The sequence below is a fragment of the Myotis daubentonii genome, chromosome 12 (assembly GCF_963259705.1).
Source record: "Myotis daubentonii chromosome 12, mMyoDau2.1, whole genome shotgun sequence".
Taxonomy (NCBI): Eukaryota; Metazoa; Chordata; class Mammalia; order Chiroptera; family Vespertilionidae; genus Myotis; species Myotis daubentonii.
This window is the reverse complement of record NC_081851.1, coordinates 64,307,268-64,326,028: the sequence shown is the minus strand read 5'-3', so window position 1 is coordinate 64,326,028 and position 18,761 is coordinate 64,307,268. Positions and strand designations below refer to the sequence as shown.

Here is an 18,761-nt window from a genome sequence, read left to right as displayed (position 1 = left end):
TTATCTCTTCAATGATAGGAATAGTTGAATGTTCTGTGATTAGTGGGACTATGAGAAAATCACTGTACATAATTGTTTCACAGCCCTAGTCTGTCTGTGGTTTTGAATTCAAAGACGGTTGTATTTATTTTGACCTCTTAATTAATCTTATAAGACAACAATGACTAGAACAAAGCTGTTGGCTGCCCTTGCCTTTTAAACGTAGTCCAAGGGCCAGACCAGGCAAGCCTGCGGAGGGGTGAGGGAAAGTTTATCTACTTCCCCTTCATGCAGCAGACAGATTGTGCCTCTTGTAATTGGGAGAGAAGCATCTAGAACAGCGATTTTCAATCTTTTTCATCTCATGGCACACAAAACCTAATTACTACAATTTTGCAGCACACCAAAAAATATATTTTTTGGCAATCTGACAAAAAAAAAACAGGTATAATTTTGATTCATTCACACCCGATGGCTATTGGTGTGTTGGCTGCTGTAATTTTCTTAATTGACAATCTAAGGGAAAAGAGGTCAGTGCCTCTGACTAAATAGTCAGATACTGCAAGTTTTAAAAATTCTTGCCACACACCGGTTGAAAATCGCTGATTTTCACAAAACTACCTTTGTGTTGACACAATCTGCAAGAAGCAGAAGCTTGGGGACGGGGGGGGGGGGGGGGGTGGGGGGGGGTGGGGGGTGTCATTGTTTTGTTCAGCATCAGTAACTAGTATCTTAAGAAAGAAGCAAATTACAAAAGATGAGCTCACTGGGAAGCTAGACACACCAGTGCCTCCTTCATGCTTCCTTCCCAGCGCAAGCAGGGCTGCTGTGAACAGTTGTGTTGGTCTTGTGCTGCTCAACCCTAGGAGATACCATTCACACGTTAATCCATAAGCACCTACGAAGATAGCAGAGAAGTCACTGCCAGAAGGAGGTGCTGGTAGGGGACTGTACCTGATTCTGAGTAGATCCAGAGGGGAAGGTAACAAGAAAGTCAGTTTAGATTACGGGAAAGAGCAATCTATGAGAAAAATCGTAAAACAGAGCTAGGGATCTTAAAGTCGTTGAGTTTTACGTCACAGTGTTGTCTTGTTTCTTACTATCAAATGGAAGGCATATTTATGAATAATCATATCATCTATGTTAACTTTATTTTTTTATTCCCATTTTATTTTATTTTTAAATTTTTTATTTTATTTTCTTGTTTAAAGTATTACAAATAGTAGTACATATGTCTCCTTTTTGTCCCCATTGACCTTCCCCCGGCCTCCCCTACCCCCCAGCACATGCCCTTTCCCCACCTTTCCAGTGTCTTGTGTCCTTTCGTTATGCTTATATGCATGCATATAAGTCCTTCGATTGATCTCTTACCCCCCCCCAACACTCCCCAGCCTTCCCACTGTAATTTGACGGTGTGTTCGATGCTTCTCTGCCTCTGTATCTATCTTTTTGTTCACTAGGTTATGATGTTCTTTATTATCCATAAATGAGTGAAATCATGTGGTATTGTTCTTTCACTGCTGGCTTATTTCATTTAGCATAATGCTCTCCAGTTCTATCCATGCTGCTGCACATGGTAAGAATTCCTTCTTTTTTATAGCAGCATAGTATTCCATTGTGTAGATGTACCACAGTTTTCTAATCCACTCATCTGTTGATGGGCATTTAGGCTGTTTCCAAATCTTAGCTATAGTAAATTGTGCTGCTATGAACATAGGGGTGCATATATCCTTTCTGATTGGTGTTTCTGTTTTCTTGGGATATATTCCTAGAAGTGGTATTACTGGGTCAAATGGCAGATCCATTTTTAAATTTTTGAGGAAACTCCATACTGTCTTCCACAGTGGCTGCACCAGTCTGCATTCCCACCAGCAGTGCACAAGTGTTCCCTTTTCTCCACATCCTCTCCAGCACTTGTCATTTGTGGATTTGTTGATGATAGCCATTCTGACAGGTGTGAGATGGTACCTCATTGTTGTTTTGATTTGCATCTCTCGGATGACTAGTGACTTTGAGCATGCTTTCATGTGTCTCTTGGCTTTCTGAATGTCAACTATGTTTACTTTAATATTATATTCATTATCTAGAATTAATCCTCAAATAATGGTAATGGATTCAGCAGTATATCTTTATTACAGGACCTTGAGAGCTATACCTCTCAATATTAATGAAAAGTTTTGAACAAATATTAATATAGCTTTCTCTCTTCCAAACTTAAAAAGAATAATATACTTACAACACATCTTTACCCTCATTTTTTTTTAATTGATGAAGGTATTATATATGTGTCCTTATCCCCCCATCGCCCCCCGCCCCCGCTCATGTCCTCACCCCCTGGTGTCTGTGTCCATTGGTTATGCTTATATGCATGCATACAAGTCCTGTGGTTGATCTCTCTCACTTACCCCCACCCTCCCCTACCTTCCCTCTGAGGTTTGGAAAAAATAATAATTTGTTGTTGTTAGTAAAAGGAAGTTTTATATTTTGAGAATTTATCCTAACTGGACCTTTGGAATATCATTAAATTTCTCTGGCCCTCAGTTTCCTCAGCAGAAAAATGAAGATAGATAGACTGTCCATACAAGGTAGACTGTCCATGCTTACAGTGTATTAAAGTCCATGATTGTCAGTCAACCTGAAAGCATTCAGATAAGCACCCCCTGAAGGCAATGGCATCATCTAGTGGTGGTTACCTCATATCACAGCCTTAAGTTTCCATGACAAATTGTCTTCCCAAGATTTTGCAGCCAATTAGCAAAATGTTTCTGTTTAGAATCATAGAATATGTAAACTAGAAAGGACCTTAGAGATAAACTACTCTAGCTTCTATATATAAAGGTTTTCCCATGCATGTTTTGTTTCTCTTGACTTTTTTTTTTTTTTTTAGGTTAAATTCATAACATAAAATGAAGCACTTTTAAGTGAACAGTTCAGTGGCATATAATACACCCCCTATGTTGTACAAGCTCCCCTATATTCTTAAGCACATACTTAGCTCCTGTTTTTAAAAAATGCTTACCTGGTTAATGCAAATATATATAGATAGATAGATAGATAGATAGATAGATAGATAGATAGGGAGGAGACAAAATGTATTTCTTAAATATAGTACATGCTTATTTATTTTTTGTCATTTACTACGCTGTTTAATATTGTTCCGTCTTGTCTCATCAATTATTAGAGGTTACCTCACTCCTGGTTTCCTCTGAGGTTGCCTGAATGTACGACTTAATGAGTATTTCCAAAGCCCGGGATATTTAGAAATGGAGAAACCTTTTCATGTAATTTTAATGAGAAAATTTATAAGTTATCAATCATTATTATAAGGTTTTCATGTGTGGCATAACTTAATACTAGGACAAGTGTGCAAATTTTGAACCCAGATTTTAGAAAGGAAAGTGAGCCTTCACGTTTTGGCATTCTGACCCAACAATCTGTCTCTTTGGTTAGGCAGCGGTTCTCAACCTGTGGATCGCGACCCCTTTGGCGGTCGAACGACCCTTTCACAGGGGTCGCCTGAGACCATCCTGCATATCAGATATTTACATGACGATTCATAACAGTAGCAACATGACAGTTATGAAGTAGCAACGAAAATAATTTTACGGTTGGGTCACAACATGAGGAACTGTATTTAAAGGGCCAGAAGGTTGAGAACCACTGGGTTAGAGTCTGGCTAAATAAACAGCAACCTGGTGGGAAACTCTGGGAGTGACTGAACTTGGAGGGGGCAGCGTTGGGTGAAGAAGGCTGGGTGAGGGGACTTGGTTGGTGTGAGACCCATGTGTTTCCTTAGAACCTCCGCATGTACAGGAGCCCCACAGAACGTAAACCTTGCCAAGACTTCATTACTTCCCTTTTCTCAACAAGTACAACTTGATTGAACATTAAGCAATTTGATCTCTTTCACCTAATACATCGAGCATAGTCAATAAACATAAATCCTAATGATAGAGCTGCCCCTGGTGGGGCTGAGCTCATCAGCATTCATGGTTACTCCTCTCCCTGGAATTGTAGTCACAGATGCTTATTGCTGAAAAACTACTTACCTGATGCTTAAGGTCTGGGGAGTGTATATCATAATTTTCTTAGGGTTTCAGAAGGGCAGCTGGGGAGTAGAAAGAACATGGTTTTGCACATAAGACCAATTTAGGTTCAAATCCCTCACTCGCCCGGTCAGCATGGCTCAATGGTTGAGCATCAACCTATGAACCAGAAGGTCACAGGTTTGATTCCCGGTCTGGGCACCTGCTCAGGTTTCAGACTCAATCCCCAGTGGGGGGTGTGCAGGAGGCAGCTGATCAATGATTCTCTCTCATCATTGATGTTTCTATCTCTTACTTCCTCTCCCTTCCTCTCTGAAATCAGTAAAAATATATATTTTTAAAATCCCTCACCTAAACTAGGACTTTACACTAGAAACCTAATTTTCTTATTGGAAACAAAGGAGATAAATTAGTTATTTCACAGGGTTGTTCTGAGATTTAAATGAAAAGGTGTGTGCACAAGTGCATAGCGCCTCTCACAAGGAAGCTTCACAGTACAGGTTAGCTAACCTTCCTTTTTTCGACTGTTCTTTAGCCAGCGTCTGCCTGGTACTTTTGTTCCCCTAATGCTTTCTTATTTGTTGTTCAGTAGTCCCCCCTTATTCATGGGAGATACATTCCTAGACCCCCAGCGGATGCCTAAAACCACAGATAGTACCGAACCCTATATATTCTATGTTTTTTCCTCTGCATACATACCTATAATAAGGTTTAATTTGTCAGTTAGGCACAGTAAGAAATTAACAACAATAACAAATAAAATAGAACAATTATTAACAATATACAGTGTAATAAAAGTTATTGTGGTCTCTCTCTTAAAATATTTTATTGTGCGGTACTCACCTTTTCACTTAAAGGGAGCACTTCATTGCTCCTTCTAAACACATCCAAATTGCCAGTATCACTGCTCTTGTGCTTTGGGGCCATTATTAGGTAAAATAAGGGTGACTTGAATACAAGCACTGCAATGCCCCGACAGTCAATCTGATAACCAAGACTGCTACTATTTTTTTTAATATATTTTATTGATTTTTTACAGAGAGGAAGGGAGAGGGATAGAGAGTTAGAATCATCGATGAGAGAGAAACATCGATCAGCTGCCTCCTGCACACCTTCTACTAGGGATGTGCCTGCAACCAAGGTACATGCCCTTGACCAGAATCAAACCTGGGACCTTTCAGTCCACAGGCTGAGGCTGTATCCGCTGAGCCAAACCGGTTAGGGCCGTGGTCGGCAAACCGCGGCTCACATGCCACATGCGGCTCTTTGGCCCCTTGAGTGTGGCTCTTCCACAAAATACCACGTGCAGGCACGCACCTACAGTGCAATTGAAACTTCATGGCCCATGTGCAGAAGTTGGTATTTTGTGGAAGAGCCATACTCAGGGGCCCAAAGAGCCGCATGTGGCTCGCGAGCCGTGGTTTGCCGAGCCGCAGTTTGCCAACCACTGGTTAGGGCAAGACTGCTACTATTAAGGAACTAAAGGGCGGGTAACACATGTAGTATGGATACACTGGACAAAGAGATGATTCACATCCCAGGCAGGATGGGGCGGGATGGCATGAGATTTCATCACACTACTCAGAACCATGTGCATTTTAAAAGTTATGAACTGTTTCTAGAATTTTCCTTTTAAAATTTTCAGACCATGGTTGACCACAGGCAACTGAAACCACGGAAAGTCAGCCCCCAGATGAGGGAGGACTACGGTATATACTTGTGACTCTTTGAGTGACCTTCCCTCCTCCTCTACATTTGGTTGGCCTCCTTCCTGTGGACCAAGCATGTCAAACGTGTGGCTGGCAGGCCACACCGTGAGTTTGACATGCTTGCTGTATGGTCACCCCCACGGCGGATGGAACCTTCCCAGCTCTTCTTGGCTGACTTAGTTATTACTGATAAGCTATTGCCCATGTCACAATAGCCCTTCTCTCTCCCAAATCGCACGCTGCCCATAATATTCTCAGCCTCGGTTTCCACAAGTGAGTGAGTCAGTCCATCACTAAGTCAAAAGACGATAATCCAGTTCAACAGACCAAAAACTGTGTCCAATCCAAGGAACTAGAACATGGAGAAACAAGACTAGATCCCAGGACTTTTACTCTGGGTCCTTTCTCTTTTTAATGTGCCCAATTTTCTCTCACAACTCAGTAAGTTTAGCATCAGGGCAACTGGATTCTTGTCTGTTCACCGGTGACTGTGGGTAAGAATGTATCTTCTGAGAAGGAGCCTAAGTGGACAGACACCCAAACAGATGTCCTGGATGGAATGTTCTGTAAATGGTCAACATTTTTCTAATTTTATAGATTTTGCTCATTTCAGTCCAAAAAAAAAATATGCCTGTTATACTGCTGGCGCAGCATGCATTGGGGTAAATACTCATTTTGTTCTCCCTGTCTCCTTCCTCCATTTCCTGGTTGTGTGTGTGTGTATATATTTCCCAAACACCATCATCAATTAATAATACATATGGGGACCTGTAAGAAAAACGCTTGGTCTAGAAATTTGATCCAAATAAGACCCGTTTCTCTAAAGCATGAGAATCGGTCCTTGCGTCTCCTGTGTTGGAAAATGATGCAATTCCAGCGTTAGAGGTTCAGCCCTGCTGTGTGGGGAGCGAAATGCAGCCTCTGCATTATTTCTACAAGCAGCTGAATTCAATCAGCCTCAGGCAGAGCGCAGACTTCACCTCCCAGTTTCCCCACATGCCAGAGTGGCATGGTGACATGTGACCGTCCGGCCCAGCCCGGCAGATGTGTCTGTCATCAGCAGTGCAGCTTCCCTGCCAGAATCTAGTAATGTGCTTCCCGTTGCCGCCAACCGCAGGGGCCCCAGACCCACTGGTTCCAGGGGGTAATTTTTAAACTTTTTTCTTTCAATTTAAAATTAAAATCAAAGGAACATCTGTTCTAAGAAACTGCCAGGCCGGGGAAATGAGTGTGATCAATGGCCTGGGTCTTGTTTAGACCACTTAGTGACGTGTCCAACACCATGCCATGTGTGTCTTTCATAGCTTTGATCAAAAGCTTAGCATTCGTGCTTGGGGGGTGGGATGGGGACAGCAGTGGGGCAGGGGCTTGGAGGTGTGAATATTTCCATTTCCTGTTCGTTTTACACTCTCATTTGGCTAGATCCCGGATGCACACACTGTGTGGTGTATCATAAGTAGTGTTTGCCTCCCACAGAGTACAAGCCCTGCCTGCTAAGCAAAGCTATTCGTTTGCACCAGGCCCTGGGTGACTAGTTGCTTCATTGTTGATGGCGTAAGTAAAGAGAAGAATTTTTGGAGAAAAAAAAAAGACTCTAGGGATGGGATATGTGTGTTTGTGTACATACGTTAAGCTGGATGAAGTGACAGCCATGAGGTTCTCATGAGCTGTCATGGGAGTTTGTGCAAATAGTTCAGGTGTCCGCTATCCCGGGCTCGGTCTCCTCAACCAACCACAACTCACTGTGTCCCCAAGCTGTCCTGCAGCCCTGACCAGCCCTAGAGATAACCAGACCAAACATCTCCAAGCTGGGACGGGCTCTGGTCGTGGCTGGGGGTTTGCTCAGAGGCTCAGACATGCTAGAAATATGCATGCGCCCAGATCCTGAAGCTGGTGCCATGCCTGAGACTCATTAGAGAGTCCTGTGATCGTTGTTTCCCTGGAAGATCGTTGAGAAACCTATTCCCAACTCCACACATTTCTGATCAATTCAGGCATCACTAAGAATTGTTGAACACCAGTTTCCCCCCTGTCCTCTGAGTTCTGTGTATCTAGTGTTCATGCGTGCCATTGTTCATACTTTATCACTGTTCGACCACGTGATTATATTTGCTAGGCTGTCGACAACTAAGCCTTATGTCTGAGATGAAGGCTTTATTCTCTGTTTACTGAATTAAAATTTTCCTCCATCTATTAGGAAATTCCAAATAGCCTTACAACAATATCTAAAGACATCCAGAAACTGTGCTTTCATTGCTCTTTATTTACCATGCAATCCTTTGCCCAATGACAACTACCATTAAGTTTTACTAACACTGAAGTCTGCATCAATCATTCGGATGCTGTCTTTGAAAATCCTCATTTACTTCCTGTTGTTTAAGTAGGGACTTGGTGATTTTACCTATGAGAAAAAAAATGGCACCCTCCAATTTCTTGGTGCTCCAAAATTTATAAACCATTCCATAATGTTACCTTCATGTTTATATGTCAATAACACAGAGATAGACAAACAGGAATTATTATCTACATGTGACAGATGGGGAAACTGAGGCTTGCCCAAAATTGCTGAGCTGAATGATAAATGGTATAATCAGGACTTGAGCTCAAGCTTGTGCCTCTAAAGCCCACATTCTTTCCATTAGCCTGTCCTCACTTCACCCTTGACCCTGGCCCAGATGAGAACAGAAGTGCGTGCCTGGAGAGGTGACATGGGTGGGTTGTTATGGACTCATCCATGCTCCCAGAAAAAAAATTACTCAGCATGCATGTCCTGGAAATGCACTGAAAGCTCAGTCCCCTCAAACAAGCACGCCTCCAGATACAACAGAGAGAACATTTAATGCAGAAATCATGTTTTGATAACTGACCAAAACTGTCTTGAAGTTTGGAATGTTAATATGTTAGACAAAGTAAAGCAGCAAAGGACAGTCAGTTCTAGAATCTTGAAAGATAAATGCATGGCTGGGAAGGGGGGGGGGGCAAAGAAGATGCCTCAAGTCCCAGAGGTCCCATCCCCATCTCTCCTCTGCCCCCCTTCACCAGCCCCTGTTGAGTTAGAAGTCTTCCTAGGAGTCACTTGTGGGTCCCCAAACCCAGCTTACAGTTAGTTCCCTTTCTTGATGCTTTTGGGTTATCTCATTTTAAAATCAATCCAAAATATCTTCTCCTGTAAAGCAAATTCTATTTAGTTTCAGGTCAAGTGCCAGCATTTCCAGGAAGCTGCCCATCAGCACTTCACCAGAACACAAGTCTGTTCCTCCTCGTCACTCCTCTCACATTCGGTCCCTTCCTTTTGCTGGACGGTGACAGCCTGGAGGGTGGCCACCAGCTCATGTCTTAGTGGAGGAGGCATGGTCTTGGCCAAGGCCATGGCAGGAAGCTCAGACAGCTCTGGGACGGCCCTGGCTCTGTCAGCCCACAGCCCCAGGACCTCGAGTCTCAGTGGAGCTCCCCTGAGAGCCACATGTCAGAAGAGCTTGCTCAACTGTGTCTGGATTTAGTTTTACAAAATAAGAACATGGATTAATTTACTTGTAACATCTATTCTTGATCACAACTGTTGCTTGGATGTAAAATATGGAACAAGTCTCCCTTTCAGATGTCCAACAAATGTATAGAGAAAGTCTTGAGAGACAATGACCTCAGCTCTTGAGACTTGTAAACATCTCAGCAATCTTGCTCTCGGGGAGATCCTTCATTCTTCTTTCTCAAACTCGAAGCAGAACTGATGGCCATGTGTGTTCTCTTTGTTTGAAGTTGGGTTTTGTTGAGTCAAGGATCTTCTTCCAGGATCAGCTCTTTCCTTAATGAACTTAATATTTCTCATGAAATGCTTTCATGCAAAAATATTGGGCTGTCTGGAGTCTGTATGTTGTTCCTGGAATGCTCTGCAGGAGGAGAATTTTAGGAAGGGGCAACCATAATCCTCCCCTCCCCAGCGGTGTGGGGTCTTTTCTGGCTTTACACTTCCTTGGTGCAATTATAGAAGATGTGTGTGTGTGTGTACTTATGCTTGCACACCACACACACATACACACACACACACACACACATACCTTTGACTCCTTTAAGTTGAGGGATGAAAGACAGCCTTGAGCATTTGCACTATTGCCTTAGTGTATTTGTTTACTTTTGTTACAGAGGCAAAAAATAGAGGACAACTCTCCCCATCTGTGGTCGGGGCAAGTGGCTGTTGCATTGTGGGACTGCCCGGAGAGTGCCCATCTAGCCCTGGAGCCTGCTGGCCTACATCTCACAGCCCCGGCCGGCAGTGCTGTCGGAGTCTAGGGAGCCTCAGAATTTTCATCATCTGCTAGATGAATCCTCAGGTAGCAGGTTTCTGTAAAACATGCATTCAGAACATGAAGCCATCCTCTCTGAAGCCTTCATCGCTACACCTCCTGCACGACTCTGCTCCTAAATGCAGGCAGGAACATGAAATGCACTTAAAGCTCAGTCACCCCAGCCAGTGGGGATCCAAGATCTTGTGCGCTGGGTGGGTCCTGTGAGGAAAAGTAAAGGAGAGTTTAGAAGTCAGACGACCATAGGGCTGACCCAGCTTGGAACTGTGGCCGTGGGAACAGTAACCACAGAGGAGTCTATCCAGGGTGCAGAAGGAGTAGAGGCAAGAGTTACAGTGGAGCTGAGGTCGTTGTGGGAGAGGCAGAGTAAGTGTGCAGCTGGAGCATCATTACTGAGCTCCACTCTGGCGCCGCCACATATTAGCTGTCACTTAACCACTCTGTGCTTCTGTTTCCTCATCTGTGAAATGGGGATGATGATGGTACCTCTTCACAGGGTGTTGTGAGTGAATTAATGAATTAGTGTTTAGTGAATTAATATGTATTAAGAATCGTACCTGGCACAGAGCAAGCATTATCCGTCTGTTAGCTATTATTACTGCTGCTACCTTTACTATACTAAGGTGATGATGATGATGATGATGATGATGATGATGATGACATCATTAATTTAATACTATCCATAAGGATCATGTCTTGAGTGTAGAATTATAATAATAGCTATTAAATTTAAATTGTACTTCATAGCATCCTTCCTTGCTAGTCTAATTTCTGGATCACCAGAGATAAATTTTCTCTCTCTCGTGAGTGAAAAAAATGCCTGTCTGTAAGAATGACCACTTTATACCTATCAAGTGTTTACCTGATGGGCTCAGATCAAGCCATTCTCCCGACAGGCCTGCATTGCTCTCAGATGGCCCTTTTTCTCAGTTCCTTAGTCTCGGGATATGTTCTACGAACTGCTCAGCAATTATTTTTTATTTAGAGTTCATTGTATGTGGATGGACACTCAATGTACGTGGATGGACATTCATTATATATGGATGGACACTCATTGTATGTAGATGGATACTCATTGTATGTGAATGGACACTCAGTGTATGTGGATGGACACTCTATGTGGACGGACACTCATTTATGTGGATGACACTCATTGTATGTGGACGGACATTCATTGTATGTGGATGACACTCATTGTATGTGGGTGACACTCAGTGTATGTGGATGACACTCATTGTATGTGGACGGACATTCATTGTATGTGGATGACACTCAGTGTATGTGGATGGACACTCAGTGTATGTGGATGACGCTCATTTATGTGGATGACACTCATTGTATGTGGGTGACACTCAGTGTATGTGGATGGACACTCAGTGTATGTGGATGACGCTCATTTATGTGGATGACACTCATTGTATGTGGGTGACACTCATTGTATGTGGACGGACATTCATTGTATGTGGATGACACTCAGTGTATTTGGACGGACACTCATTGTATGTGGATGACACTCATTTATGTGGATGACACTCATTGTATGTGGGTGACACTCAGTGTATGTGGATGGACAGGGCTCTCATGAAGAACATCGAGACACTTCCTGGCCCAGCAGAGTGTGTGGGAGATGGGCCTGGGGTGGCCGGTGCCCTGGCAGATTCCCAGGGCTCTCAGCTGGCAGTGGGTGCATCAGGTGCGAGCAGACATTGAAGGCGTCCCTTGTTGTTTCTTTCTTAGATGACTATGCCCAGCTGTGTAACATCCCCGTCACAGGACGCCGGCAGCCGTACGGCCGGGACGCCTTGGTGGACTTCAGTGAACAGTATGCTCCGGAAGCCAATCCCTACTTCATTCAGGACCGTAAGCAGACATTTTCGGTTACTTTGACACTAAATTGTGGTTCAAGATTAGCCAAGGGTTTTCAAAATGTAGTCCTGGGAGCTCGCTAGAAATGCAGATCCTCGGGCTGCGCTAGACCTCCGAATCAGAGACTGGGGTGTCACGGCCCCTGGGCTAACCCTTCTGCACCCAAATGTGAGAGCTGTTGGGGATGCTGCCATGTTCACTATCTATAAAGCAAATGACCTCATTACCTTTCCATAATAATCATTCTGTACCATTAAGTGGTGGTCTATTGTGAGGGTTTCCTTGAACGCCCAGTTAGATTTGTAGCTTTTGTCACACAAGGAAATGACAAAGGTGAACTGTACCGAGTTGCTCTTAGAAGTATTTTCGAGTGGGAGGTCAAAAACATTGCTCTCCTGGTCAGAAATTAATTTTTAGGATCCACTCGTTAGGGGATGCGTTAAGATATGATGTGTGCCGGCTCTTCCTGCATTTGTGAGTGGGGTTTTCTTGTGGGAGGTGGGGTGTGAGAACCCTACTCTCATTGAGAAAGTAACTGGTTTACCATGTGCAGCCCAGCGGCCTGGATGAGGAAGCCACAACAACCTAATGTTTCCGTGGGGAAACCAGAGCTTTCACGTGTAGACTAATTATCCGAAGTCTGAGAAACAGGACGGGCCAAAATGAAATATTAGTAGATAATAGGTTGCGTCACTTCAAGAACGGGAGTAGGGAATGGCTGGTCCCAGCTGCCTGGGCCCCTTCCCATCCAGGGGCCCTCCTTGCAGGGAAGCGCTCTGCACCAGGTTTTCAGGACGGGAGGGGGATTCCGGGTGGTCGGGGGTGGGGGGCGGGGGGGGGGGGCTTGGAGAGGCTGCTGACTCACAAAATACAAGGAAGCTTTTCCTTTCTTTGGGCCCTGACACCTGCACATCAAACTAGCCATGACCTAGTCCCTGAGGGGCAATGCATGCTTTGTGATTGCACTTGGATCTACTTCAATTCTGAGTTGAAGAGTTTTTTTCTTCCTTCCCTTTTCCTTCTCTCTTCTCTTTCCCCTCTCTCTCCCTTCCTTTCTCCTTTCTTTCCTCCCTTCTTTTTGTTTTTTGAAGGATGTAGAATATTGTTCATCCAGTAGAATTAGAGTGCTTTAAAATTTACATGAACAGCCCTGGCCAGGTACTGAGTTTATTAGAACATCATCCCCATACGCCAAGGGTGTGGGTCCCATCCCTGGTCAGGGCACATACAAGAATCAACCAATGAATGCATAAATAAGTGGAACAACAAATTGATGTCTTTCTCTCTCTTTCTCTCTCTACCCCTCCCTCCCTCCTTCTCTCCCTCCCTCCCTCTCATTAAAATCAATCAATCAATAAAGAATTTACATGAACACAGCATTGACACATCTGTGTAACCCCCATCCAGGTCTAGAACATACCAGTATCCAGAGGCCCTGGTGCCCTTTCCTAGCCCACTCCCTGCAAGAGCAACCACTGTCCTGACTTCTAACACCTGAGATTTTTTTTTTTAATCAACAACACACAGCCATACACGGCCTCATGAAATGTGCGTAAATGCACTAGCAGGTGTAAGACTGTGCCCTTATGATTTCTACACTTCTCTCTGTTTACATTATAGGTCGATAAACATTTACCTTAAAAAGAGACAGAAAGGAAAAGAAAAGGAGAAGAAATATTAAGGTTGAAAGAAAGCCAGCTTACCTGCCCCATAAATCCAAAATACCAGATCAAGTCTATGTACAACTCTGACACAGCCCCATAGCTTATGTGTGTAGCCTCGATCGCAACATAGTTCAGATTTCAGGAAGTTCAGTGTTGAAATGTTCTGGCTTATGTACCTTCTTTTTTCATGCTCACATTGCCTTAAAACTCTTTTTTCATGCAGTACAAACCTTAAAAGAGGAACAAGTTGGTATCACATCCAATTCCTATTTAGCAACATAGGTAGCTGAGATGTAGTTCCGGGACCTCCAGCTTTGACTACAAAATGGCCTTTAAATTTTGAACAAATTGCAAGAAATAGCTCCCCCGTCTCAGACCAGGAGCAAGGGCTCGCTGGCCCTGCTGGAGAAATGATGGTATTGAGTAGATGGTAACGTAGAGGGGAGGCTAAGGATTCTTGTCACCTTTACGATTCGCCATCTCCTGTTTTCTAGTTATTTGCAAATGTTACTGATGGCTGGTGGTGCCTTTAGTTAGCGCAATAGTTATAAAGCTGTGATCTCCTAGAGCAGAAATCAACTTTTTCTTATAAGGACCAGATAGTGAAATGTTTAGGCTTTGCAGCCACAACCTCTCCATTGCAGCTACTCAGCTCTGCTGTGTTCTCATGAAAGCAGCAAGATGTACATCAGTGAGTGGGAGTGGCTGTGTTCCAGTAAAACTTTATTTATAAAATAGGCAGCAGGGACGGCACCGTGCTGACCCCGCCTTAGAGTCCCATGGAAGTATTTTGGGAAGTCTACTTGATATATCTGTATAGGAGCTTCAAATTTAATTTCATGTTTTAATGTATAGAATAAAAAATGATTTGACTAGTTTTAAAGTCAAAATGATTTTGCTGCAATACCTGGAAGTTGACTTTATTTTCTTAAGTCAGTATTTCTCACACTGGCTAGGGGGCATCTGCTGACATATTCCTGATGCCTGTAATATTTTTTTGCCTCTAAAATTTTGTAAAAAGAGCCTGTGGTGGATATATTACTACATTTTTTACGTCACCAAGTTCGACTTAGAGTCCTGTGTAAGCGATGATATGTTGCTGCCCCCTGCAGTTCCACTGGAGAATTACATACTTCAAAGGCCTAACAGTTTGGGCCACATTTTGATTTTTTTCTTACATTTTTTTTCAACTATAGTTTACATTCAATATTATTCCGTATTAGTTTCAGATGTACAGCAAAGTGGTTCTAAAATCATGCACTTTATAGAGCGTCCCCCCCTGCTGCTTCAAGTTCCCCTCTGGCCCCCTACCTAATTATCACCATGTTATTGCCTATATTCCCTATGCTGTCATCTGCATCTCTGTAACTACCCATTTTGCTGCTTAATCCCTTCCCCTTAGTCACAAAACCCAGCCCCCCAGCTCCTCATTTTGATTTTTCTTAAAGCTAATACTTGGTGAGGTCCAGAAGGTGAGGAAGGGATGAGGGGCCGCATCCACAGTGTGCTTGAGTCTTTTATATTTACAACTTCCTTCACTAGAAAGAAAGCTAAGCCCTGTTGCTGCCTGGGTAGGTTGTTTCTGTATTATTACACTGCAGCCCTGAGTCCGTTTAAAGCTGTCTGACCTCAACAAGAGCGTCTTTGTTTCAGTACAAAAAGACTTTGGGTTTACTAGACACAGGCGCGATGTTCTTTTCTCATTTATCAGGATGTTTTGAGTCCCTTTTACTGCCTTTGTCCTTTGATCCCCAAGAGCCCTTTTGTCGGGCTCATTCCAAAGCCAGAGCAAACAAACAGAGCCGGCAGGGCTGGGGGGGCCTGGCCCTCCCTCTCCCGGGAACTCTAAGCACAAGAAGCACCCCTCCAACTCTCCTGGGTGTTCTAAGCAAATGTCTCCTGAACACCGATAACTTCACTATTGGTTCCACGCTGAGAGATGTCCTGACATTTGCTAGTGAGAACTCAGGGAATTTGGAATTTTAGGTAAAAACTTTTAATAATTAAGGGCAAAACCAAAAATCATACTTGTTGGAGCATCAGAATTCAAGACATGGGGCTATACAAGATCTATACAAAATATCTAAAGTTTTTAATACTTTATGCTTCCTCTTCTGTTGCAGTTATATGCAGTGTTCACTTACATTTTAATGCTAGCTTTAAAGCGTCTGAAATATGTCTATCTGGTGAACCGTAAGCATAACCACATAGTTTTTAGAAACGGTTTAAGAGGGTGAACATATCTAACTCGGCGTCTGCCCTGTCGTTTCCAGGTTTTTTAAACAGCTTTGAGGAGCTTCAGGCTGAGGAGTGCGGCATCCTCAATGGCTGTGAGAACGGCCGCTGTGTGAGGGTGCAGGAAGGGTACACCTGCGATTGCTTTGATGGGTATCACTTGGACATGGCGAAGATGACCTGTGTCGGTAAGAACGGTGTCTTGTGGGAAACAGTTCTTTTCCTGAGATCCCCTGTGGTCAGATCGCATACCCTCAAGTACATTTAAGACAGATTTGCAGAGTTTCAGGTTAGGAAAATGAGGAAAGTTTTAAAGATGGAAGGTGGTGATGGTTGCACAACAACACGAATATATTTAATGCCACTGGACTGGCCACTTAAAAATGGTTAAAAAGGCCATATTTATGTTCTGTATATTCTACCACAATTTTTAAAAGATAGAGGTGAGCCCGGACAGCATGCTCAGTGGTTGCGCATCGTCGACCTATGAACCAGGAGGTCAGGGTTCGATTCCCGGTCAGGACCCATGCCTAGGGATGCGAGCTAGATCCCCAGTGTGGGACATGCAGGAGGCAGCCGATTGATGTTTCTCTCTCATTGATGTTTCTGTCTCCCTCTCCCTTCCTCTCTGAAATCAATGAAAACATATTTCAAAAAATAGAGTTGATATCTCATGTAAGAATTCCTATAGAATTCCTCACATAGAGCCATTCCTTGACTTTGACTCTTAAATGTAGCTTTTGACTGTGCAGCCAGTACTGTTTCCCCTGAATGCTTGGCCCAAGCATAAGGGAATGTAGATGTCTGAAAAAGTACAACTTCCGTGGTAATCATTTGGAAAAAGTGCCTCCTAACATGCTGTCGTTGCCTCCCCTCTTCTTTTTAAAAGAGCAGTAAACTCACACTTATCCTGCTCCGTGTGACCTCGAATGGATGCCCAGACTGTGTTCCAGGGCCCTTTGGCCTCTATTCTAAACGGCCCCGGGCTTTAAGTTTTCTTCTGTTTTTTGCACTTCTTCTCCCTCCTGTAGTGTCCCCTTCCCTGTTGGTGAGTCTCCATCTGTGGTGGGTCTGGAAAGTAGGGAACCTGGGCTAGTACAGGAGTTGCAAGTGCGTAAGAGCCTTTCTTTCCGGTGGGAAGAAACCCAAGAAGTAACGTCAGCCTGAGGAGGGGCCGCTCAGAAGGCTGTCGGCTCACTGGTTTGCTCTTAACTGTGTCCTCTTGACACATCCGTCTGTTCTCTACCTGCGGAAAAGAATTCACAAGCGGGGTAGTATTTCCAGCTTCCTTGAGGTTGGACTGTAAAAATGTCAGGCTAACAAATTATGCGTGTTGTGTGAAATAACAGGGAAAGAAATTCTAGAATTCCCCCGAGAATCGACCTTTGTAAGATCTAGAAAGCCTGCCTTACCGTTCAGGGGATGGAAACTGTCATGAATGGGAACGTTTCAGGGTGGGGGAAGGGAAGGAGAAGAGCCAGGCCGTGTGCAGGCCAGTCGCCTCGGTGCCTCGGTAGGCTGTGGGTTCCGTGTCCCCGCAGAGCAGCTCCGAGCGGGTTCACCTGTGTGCTTTGGCTTATTGCAGACGTGAACGAGTGCGACGAGTTGAACAGCCGGATGTCTCTCTGCAAGAACGCCAAGTGCATCAACACGGAAGGCTCCTACAAGTGCTGGTGTCTGCCCGGCTACGTGCCTTCGGACAAGCCCAACTACTGCACCCCGTTGAATGCCGCCTTGAATCTAGACAAGGACAGTGACCTGGAGTAAAGGAAAACCTACATAACCTAAGCCCGTATACTCTGCACTGTGTAAAGGAAAAGAGAGAAATGTATTATACTTGAGACATTGCACCTTACCCAGAGTGTCGGAAACAGGAGCAACTTGGTGTCATGTATCCTCAGAAGACAATGAAAGGATTTGGTGTGAGCCTGACCGGTGCAACAGACCAAATGGACATTTCTCTGAAAAACCCGTATATATAGTCTGTTCATATGTAAAATTCAGTGGAAAAAAAGAGGCGGAGCAGTGCTGTTATTTTAAACAGAAGGTTGTATTATTATGTTGTCTTGTGTGTTTTTTGGTGTTTTTTGGTTTTTTGTTTTTTGTTTTTACTATTGCTTGATTAAATTTGGCATTTACATAGCGGTGGAAATATTTTATATAATTTTCATTTTTTTGGTTGTGCAGTTCCTTGGCTACTATTTTTCTTTTCCTTCAGATTTTTTTTTTTTTTAAATCTCAAGTGCACAAGTTGTTGGTGAGATATTGTGAAACTGTTTTGTAAGTATTGTGACACAGGGTCACATGATTCCTAGTTGGGAGCATTTTAAAATTCAGCTTGTCTGTCCTGTGGAGCAGGCAGTGATTTTGTTTCCACGCTTTTATACACGTTTGGAGAAGAGTACTTTCTATTTACGATGTATTGTCTGATTCTAATGTCCATTCTTAGCCAAGCTGCTAGTAGGTGTCAGGTGGATCCCTCTTGTACATTGAAATGGAAGAACCAATGAACTCACATAGAATTGTAATGTGTGAAGTATGCCCAGCGAAATTTTTTGAAAACTTGATGATCCCAGCATATTTACCATGTATGTTAAAGCAAAATAAATCACCATTTTTTTTAGAAAAAAAATTCTACCTGAGAGTAATTGTCAATGAGTATATGTGTACAAGTTGTATCCCTCCCCCCCACCTTTATTTTTAGCAATGGTCCCAAGTAATGTAGAGTTGTTGGCAGGCTAATTATTAAATGTGTTAGATACTTAAAGGGCTGGATTGTGTCCCCTCAAAATGCATGTGTTGATGTCCTAACCATACAGTATTTGTATGTGACTGTATTTGGAGAGAGGGTCTTTAAAGAGATGAATATGGTTAAATGTGGTCATTGGGGTGGGCCCTATAGGAACAGAGTAGGACACACACAGAGGAAAGATCATAAGAAGACACATAGGATTCTTTGAG

The 18,761-nt window shown here is 43.5% G+C and overlaps 1 protein-coding gene across 14 annotated transcripts in view; it reads left to right on the top strand.

Annotated features, from left to right (window-relative positions):
• The window catches only part of LTBP1 (latent transforming growth factor beta binding protein 1), a 342,667-nt gene extending 324,235 nt beyond the window's left edge, over nt 1-18,432 (top strand). For all 14 annotated transcript variants that reach the window (XM_059660163.1, XM_059660160.1, XM_059660158.1 and 11 more), the window contains 3 exons: nt 11,773-11,895; nt 15,839-15,988; nt 17,386-18,432. In XM_059660163.1, the coding sequence (XP_059516146.1) occupies nt 11,773-11,895; nt 15,839-15,988; nt 17,386-17,567 (455 nt within the window). In that variant the 3' untranslated portion in view covers nt 17,568-18,432. The remainder of the gene's footprint in view (nt 1-11,772; nt 11,896-15,838; nt 15,989-17,385) is intronic.
• Nucleotides 18,433-18,761: the final 329 nt, after the last annotated feature.